General features: G+C 35.5%; 2 protein-coding genes across 2 annotated transcripts in view; both read left to right on the forward strand.

The window, feature by feature from the left end:
- The window catches only part of bloc1s1 (biogenesis of lysosomal organelles complex-1, subunit 1), a 4,480-nt gene extending 3,060 nt beyond the window's left edge, over nt 1–1,420 (forward strand). The window contains exons 3-4 of the mRNA XM_015403166.1: nt 284–416; nt 893–1,420. Of these exons, the coding sequence (XP_015258652.1) occupies nt 284–416; nt 893–1,003 (244 nt within the window). The 3' untranslated portion in view covers nt 1,004–1,420. The remainder of the gene's footprint in view (nt 1–283; nt 417–892) is intronic.
- A 2,652-nt stretch (nt 1,421–4,072) lies between these two features.
- rdh5 (retinol dehydrogenase 5 (11-cis/9-cis)) lies at nt 4,073–7,614 on the forward strand. Its single transcript, XM_015403163.1, has 6 exons — nt 4,073–4,153; nt 5,108–5,185; nt 5,281–5,603; nt 5,702–5,960; nt 6,292–6,455; nt 7,300–7,614. The coding sequence occupies exons 2-6, from the start codon at nt 5,109–5,111 to the stop codon at nt 7,518–7,520; spliced, it is 1,044 nt and encodes a 347-aa protein (XP_015258649.1). The 5' UTR covers nt 4,073–4,153; nt 5,108; the 3' UTR covers nt 7,521–7,614.
- Nucleotides 7,615–8,498: the final 884 nt, after the last annotated feature.

Genomic DNA, 8,498 nt, shown 5'->3' on the forward strand with positions numbered 1-8,498 from the left:
GATTAACCGATTAATAATCGAGTGGCCAAAGGTTCCAAAGTTTGAAAAAAGTGGAAAAAAAAAAAAAAAAGCTTATAGAATTAGGGCAGAATTTAAAGTCCATCATGTCATGGTTCTTTTGAGGGAGATTATGGCTTTTAGTCTTTATTTTGGGAGCTCTGGGACTTGAGTAGTCAAATATTTTGCACTGAGGCGCTGTCATTTCCCCTTACATGACTCAGTGGATATCTAATATGTAATAACAATGCTAGAAGTCTAACGTTTTCCCCCTACTCTATTTCAGGGTTGCTCAAGCATACGTAAACCAACGCAAACTGGACCATGAGGTTAAGACCCTCCAAGTGCAGGCCAGCCAATTCTCTAAGCAAACTGCTCAGTGGATCAGCATGGTGGAGGGGTTCAATCAGGCCTTAAAGGTGAACTTTACTGCACATCCAATTGGGTTTGGACCAGAAGAATATTTAAATTTTTTTGTTTGTTTGTTTTAAATCTGCAGTCAGTACATCAGATAAATCAGTGGTTCTCCAACTTTTTCTATCATGTACCATGTACCAAAATATACACCATCCTGGCCTGGTTAGTTATGGTGAGCAAGGCAACTGGAAATGTTGACCATTTATCTAAAGTCAGACAAATTAATGCAAGTCTGGAAGAAAATCTACATTAACTTTTTTTCAAAAGGGAATAATGTGTATTCTAGATACATCTCCAATAAGGGTGGAGCATTTCCACATCAAAGCGGTATAAGGTGCACACCGGGACACAATTTGCCTTGAGAGTTAATGTGGTTTTGATGCAGGGATTGTAGGTTGCTCTAGATGCTAAAATTGGTTAGAAGTTGGAAAAGGTTACAAACCTGAAGCATGTCTTGCGTATCCTCTCTCTCACATAGGAAATTGGAGATGTTGAAAACTGGGCCCGCAGCATCGAGATGGACATGAGAACAATCGCCACAGCCCTGGAGTATGTACACAAAGGCCACCTTCAGTCTACCTGCTCGTAAACATCACACTGCGGTTCTACAGCACAATTACTACTGAAAAATATGGACAGATATAATTTCTCTGTTGTTTTTGATTATCTGATTCAGAAATGAGTTGCTGGTGATGTTACACTTTTTTTAAAGATATTTTTTTGTTTTGTGTAAGTTATATATTTTTTGCAAGACGATAATAAAAGATATTTAAATGTACGGATGGTTTAATCAACACAATAAATCTCCTTGTAAACTATTCTTTAAAGCATCTCTTTAAAACAATTAATCTAGATATTTGGGTTTTTCACTTAACCTGTCCTGTATGCACATCTACAGACAGAGATGACTGTATTGTTTCAATAGTTACCTGTGTAGGTTTTTTAAAATGAAATGTGACCAGATGATCTTTTTTGTATCCAATTATAAATAACAATAAAATAATGACAGTGGAAGTTGTGTTTTTGTGCCTATTTATGTTTCCTTCTCACACACACAATCACTAAAGCATGGAGGAAAGATGTGAGAATAAAGTCAACTGAAGAGTTGGGCAATACTGCAGGTTTTAGTCTGCTTGATATCTTTAATAAAGCTTGTTTGTTTCTTTAAGCTGTGTGACAGAAAAAAAAACCTCAAACTACAACTGGACTATTAGTGGAATGTGTGATGTAGAAGTTATGTCACAGTGCAACTGAGTGCAGTGTACACCCACAGAATTACAACACTATTTGGTAACTAATTAAAACTTAATCTAGCAAACAAGTACAAGCCTTTATTCTTTTGCCTGTTTTCTTAGTTTACAATCTGAACCTTTTGTCATGAAATAAGTAGGAAATGCAGCCTTTCTGTGACTGATTTTGCAGCAGTGAAACTAATATGAGAGTTAATACATTTCTTAGTTTCATATATATATTTTCTAATATATATACATAAAAAGATGACAATTTTAAAATGAGTAAAATTTTCATTGCAGCTATTATAATTTTAAAACTTTCTATTATAAAAAATAACAGATTATTAAAAAACCTCTCCAAAACTCAGTTATTAGTATATTATCCAACAAATTATTTGACTCTTAAAGAATATATGCTTTTTATAGTGATGTGTTCTGTTTCCCAGCTCAAAAAAAAAAAGACTGAATACAAGAAGTTAGATAAAATGCAATACAATGTACATAATGATGACACAGAGACCAACCAGTATCTGACATCACTTATAAACCCAATAACCAGTAAATGACCAGTATAAGTTTAAACCTTAGTAATTACAGAATGCCAATTCTGGCAGAACCATATGGGAATACTGAACCCACAGACATAAAACTTGGTCTAGCTTAGATTAGGGCTGAATGATTTTGGCTAAAATCGAAATTGTGAATATTATCAACAAATATTACGATTTTATTGCCATTTAGTTTCGCATGTAGATGTTACAGTAAATTTGTAACATGCCAGTGTTGCAGGACCTTACAGTAACCTTTGTATGAAAAGTTCATACTTCTACTATCATGCAAGGATTTACATGCTAGCTGTAACTCTCTCTTCCCTTCTGTGTATTATTGACACTTAAAGGGCTGAAGTTAGAAATTTAGGGTCTATTCCTGTTAAATGTAATGTGAATGAAATTGAGGACAGCTGCAATTTGAAAATAGCTTCTTTTTTTTTTTTTCTAAGTGGTGCTTATATTACAGTTGCTATTACTTGCCAAGCCCCTTGATCATTTTCTTAGTCTATTTGTAGTAATAAAAATAATAGAATTATAGTTTTGGAAAAAAGATCTGATCAAAATGAACAAATTTGACTTTGAATGGGTGGCTATTTGATTTGCATTCAACTTGAAATATGCTAAGGAGGATGGACCTCCATGCTGCATCAACTCTAACTACAGATTGCTCTGGTGCGAGTCGACAGAATGGCAAAGACTCCCGGATAGATGTGGAAATGTCTTCAGAAAAATACTGAGTGAAGGCCGGTTGCTTTTCAATTTAATCCTGTTTTAGGGATACCTCATCATACAAGAAAGTGACTTTATAATTTAAGTTTCTTATTTTGTTAAATTTGTCAGTAAATTCCAGTTATTGGACTAAACCTTTAGATCTTATGGAGAAAGCTGAAGATAGGGAGCAATTTATTTTCACAATGAGTCCAAGAATGTATCCGATCAACCAGAGAACGCCTTCACCAGGAGAAAACAAAAGCCTTTGAAAGGGCCTACCTGAGTCCCAGAGCAATCTGGGAGCTCATCTGAAGAAGGCGGTGATCATTAGCTGTCCGTACAATCATCACATAGTATGTAGCTAAAAACACTCACCGGTGTTTTTGATTAAAAAAAGGCATTTTAAAATGTTTTAGTTCAGGGGTGTGCACAGTTCTGTATACAGGTTATTATAAGTTTTATATTTATTTTTTATTTGCCTTTTAGCTGGATTTTTCCAGACACTTGTGATTTTAAAATTGTAAAGAAAGATTCAGAAGTTTTTTTCTTTTCATTTTCTATTTTTATTAAACAAAAAAGTGTTTTTGAGATCCAGGTATCTATACATTTGACTATTTACAGAGATGTTGATCCTAATGACATACAACCATTCACACACATACTCACACCAGAATTTAGAGAGCTCAACATGAAGCCAGTTATGTTTTTGGACTGTGGGAGGAGGCCGCAGTATCCAGAGAGAACCCATGCATGTAAAGGGAGAACATGCAAACCCCATGCAGAAAGACCCCGAGCCAGGAATCAAACCCAGATCGAATGCCATTTTCATGCTGCAAGGCAGCAGTGCTACCCACTGGCCCACTGTGCAGTCCACACAGAAGTTTGGTTAGTGTTTTTTTTTTATTTTTTTTTTATAACATTTGATGCAGTCATAATCATTTAAGCCCAATATCTACAGCTCTAAAAATTGTTCTAAAAAAAGTGCTCTGATACCCAATTGCCTACGCAGAAAATTCTTCGAGGGTTTAGTGTTCAAGCCTTGTTCCCTTCACATATTCCCTTTAAAACAATTGCAAAATAGTTAGGGATTGAGGATTACTAATAGTGAACATGTCTTGAGGGATAAGCCTCAGGGATAAAGCTTCTTTTGAGCAGCCCCTGTGAGCTGAAGCAGAAGAATAACCAGAAAGGGAAAAGGAAGGAGACTAACTGCGAGCATCCAGTGTTTCCCGCTCAGAAAATAAGGTAGGAATATACTGACTTTATTCACTCCCTTCTGAATTAATTTAGTAAATAAATAAAACTTTCTCCTTTAAATAGGCATGCTGTGAACTGAGGTTACCAAAAGTGGATGTCTTAAACTGTTTTATTTTTGCATAGGATAGATATTTATATGTTCTTAAAGATCTTCTAAATACTTTACAGTAAAACATAACTTATACGGGAAATAAAGGCTGTGTGTAAAAATATGCCAAGATATATTGTTGTTATAAAATGTGAACATTAACATTTCTTATTACCTGAAGCTCAAATATTCACTTGAATAATTTAGAGTATTTGAGGAATAAGCCTTTTTTTTGTGTATGTATGCATTTGTGTACCTGTTTGTTTTGCAAGTTTGCATTGTCATTACAAAGACATTTTCTGATAAATGTCTCCATCCAGCCTTAAGGCTTAGGTTGCATTAGAAATAATGAAAAGTAAAAAATTGCAGTTCTACAAGGAAAACTATATACATTTATTTCTTTACTGATAATTTGTCTTCAGATCTTTGCTGGTTATCTTATTCATTCAAAATATGTTTGTATTAAATATGGGCACCACAGCTTATTGAATTCTGTTCTTATTATTTTATGAACAAGCCCACAAATTATTTTGTTTTGTTTCCTGAGCCCAGCAGCTCTACCATGGATATCAAATTATAGCTAAAATAAAATAATCCCTTGCTTTGGTCTCACTTCATTATAAATGCCTTTCTTTCTTCTGTAAGAGTATTATCTAAAGATTTCTCATGTGCCAAAGGAAACTGAAACAGTTCTGCATACTTAGTGAACAAAGTGCTTGTGTGCAGTAGCTGTCAGGAATGTCCTTCTGCAATGCTGTTAAATCCCATTGGGATTTAGCTAAATGGGATTTTTTTTAATGGTTCTCGTGTATTCGTGATTTACTATTTATTCATGTTTGCCGCATTTTTTGCAGAATGTTTTTTGAATTTGGAAGCCAAAAGCAAACTCCTGAAGGTAACATGGATTCACAGTACATATACGAACTTTTAGGGTAAGAAATAATTAACCAAAACAATTATATAAAGGTATGAATTTTAAGATTTGGACATAATGCATGCTCATAATCCAATGTTCTGTCTCCTTTAGTGAAAACGCCTGGTACTACATCGCAGCTTCCTTCGCTTTGCTTTGGATTCTGGTGTGGCTTTACAGAGACAGCCTGGAAATAGGGAATGTCTCAGACAAATATGTCTTTGTGACTGGCTGTGACACAGGATTTGGGAACCTTTTGTGTAAGAAGCTTGACCGTAGAGGTTTTCGTGTTCTAGCCGGCTGTCTCACAGAAAAGGGAGCTGATGATCTGAAAAGAGTTGCAGGGCCTCACCTGAAGACGGTCCTGCTGGATGTGACCAGTCAGAGCAGCATCCAGACTGCCATGGAGTGGACAAAGAAGGAGGTTGGTGATAGAGGTGAGACTGAAATCATACGATAGAAAAATAAATAAAAAATCAACCTGCATTTTATAAAATTAGTTTACATTAATTGTTCACTTTGTTTCTCTTTGTAGGACTTTGGGGTATTGTGAACAATGCCGGACGTTCCTTACCTATGGGTCCTTCAGAGTGGATGAGAGTGGAGGATTTCCACAATGTACTGAAAGTGAACATGAATGGAGTGATTGCCATGACTATGACCTTCCTGCCCCTTATCAAAAAGGCCCGTGGACGCATAGTAAACGTGGCATCTGTCCTAGGCAGGGTGGCTGCAAATGGTGGCGGATACTGCATCTCCAAGTTTGCAGTGGAGTGTTTCTCTGACTGCATCAGGTAGTTAGAGAAACACTGAACAGATGAGAAAAATGTCAATTTCCATGTAGTACTTTTATAACTTTTATTAGACATAGCCTGGGAGAAGAACATTTTCACATGACTCTTATTTAAGCTTATGCTAAAGGTATAAGTACTGTATACATTTACTGAATAAATTAATGCATCTTTATCCGGTGAAAAAAGTAACACGGATGAAGTATTTAAAGAAACTGTCTATTTCTATTGATTAAAAATGACCAAAGCAGTTTTATTATACAAAACACAGGGCAATTTAAAGCCTTCTTTGCTAAAAAAATGACTTGTCTGTTTGACTTCCCTTTTTTTTTAGGAGAGATATAAGCTACTTTGGAATCAAAGTGTGTATCATTGAGCCGGGGTTTTTCAAGACAGCTGTGACCAGCCTTGATCCCATCGAGCGGGAGCTGCACCGTCTATGGAATCAGCTCAGCCCTGAAGTAAAAGCAAGCTATGGAGAAAAATACCTGGATAACTGTAAGCATAGCAAACTTTTTGAGGAAGAAAGCTTCACATGATAAACTATCATCAACTAGGTGTGTTAAAACCTCACTGTCGGCGGCTGTGGTTCATATATGGCTCAATGCCCAGAGCACTTGAGATGAAAATTTATTTTTTTTTTAAGTTTTTTTTTTTTTATATCATACTCCCTTACTACAAAGGAAACTCCCCAATGTTGTGCACTCTATAAGCGTTTTTTTTTTTTAAAGGCATTACTTTGTGGATTGCAAATGGCACAAAAGTTGGGATCTAATTCTCAAATTTCAAGCTGGGACAAAATTAATAGTCTGTAAAGAATCTGGATGCCATTTCATCCCTTATAATAACATCTGAACTACTTAGATAAATCAAACCTGAGTAGGATAGTTCTGCACTATATATATTCTTTAAATAAATGTGTGGTTAATGACATATAGAACCTGTTTGCAAAACAAAACAAAAAGAAAAAACAGAGGTAGATTTGGTAAACAGAGAACAAATTCTTGCTTCTTCAAGAGCTCTCTGTTTTGTAATTAGAATATTTGTTGGTTTCAGGAATTTGAGAGGAAACACTTTTCCTCTTTGTCACAATAAATAAAGATAAATATATTTAATTAGCATCATTTGATGAAAACAGGAACAGTTTATATTTTCTGAGATTTCTTATAAAACTCTGTCCCAAAAAATGAAAACAGAGTTGATCAAAAACTTTTATGCATCAGATGATACATCAAGGTATTCTAAGTTTACACCCTGAACTTATTAACTAAGATTCTTTCTTCGTAGAAAATAGGAGCTTAAAATGTTTTCCTCTAAAATGTATTTACTTTTTTTTCTTTAGACATCAAGATCCAGCGTTTGATCATGAATGCTGTGTGTGACTCAGACCTTAGCAAGGTGACCAGCTGCATGGAGCATGCTCTGACTGCGGCTCACCCACGCACGCGATACAGTGCCGGCTGGGACGCCAAGCTTCTATGGATCCCTCTCTCTTACATGCCTTCCTTTGTGGTTGATATTGGACTGAGGCTGGTGCTGCCTCGGCCTTCCAAGAGTGTTTAACTTGGCAAGACTTTGAAGAAACACCTTTAAAATTCTTGGCCACTTTATCATTTTGTATGTGTTGATAAAGTACTGAGTGTGCTGTCCATAATCCACTCTGTCCATTCAATGATCACGGCTGTGCTTTGCTTCACTTAGAGTATATCAGTGTATACCATGGTACCAATGTATGTGTTTTGATATTTGCATATTTTGTCAAGAAAGAATGGTCATTCCTCAGTGCTTCCAATAAAGCATAAAGTTTAATTCACTACAGTGAAAAATAATTATTTAAAACTAAGCGTGCTTTTAAAACAACATGTAAATCTTGTAAACAATGAAATAGCAGTGTTGATACTATGCAGCAATGATCTGCAGCATTTTTATGGCTTTTAAGCCTGGTTTAACACTAACACTAACAGTGCATTAAAGACTAATATCTATAACTTTAATATTAGAGTCAATCAAACAGCAAATGTCTGTGACCAACAGCCTGTAGCAGCAGAGATAAACAAGTAAATGACAACTGCATAAATCTTCAATTACCTTCTATTTACATACACCAACCTTTTTATAGAAATATCATTCAATTAAAATTTAATGTAAGCCAGTGTAATGCCAAAGCCAGTTGGGATTTTGAGGGGAGAGAAGCAAACATACAAAATGATCCAGAAATACTTTCTATGTTAGAACATGTAACAACAAACAAGCTCCATAGATGGCTCTGTCTACGAAAGAAACTGATAAGCAGGTAAAATTAGACAGGGTGTTTTTCTCATGGTCTAAAACTGATAGGTGGCTCCACCGGAAAGGAGCCATATAACTAAAAGATCTGCCTCCCATTCTACTTTTAGAAATTCTAGGAACCACAAGTAAACCTGCAGATTGAGAGTGAAGTGCTCTGTTAGGAACATAAGGAACAATTAGATCTCTGATATACCATAGAGTTTGGTTATTTAGTGCTTTATACTCTATATGAGAAGGAGGCTTTTAAATTCT

Source organism: Cyprinodon variegatus, unplaced genomic scaffold (genome assembly GCF_000732505.1).
Source record: "Cyprinodon variegatus isolate N-32 unplaced genomic scaffold, C_variegatus-1.0 Scaffold1452, whole genome shotgun sequence".
NCBI classification, from domain to species: domain Eukaryota; kingdom Metazoa; phylum Chordata; class Actinopteri; order Cyprinodontiformes; family Cyprinodontidae; genus Cyprinodon; species Cyprinodon variegatus.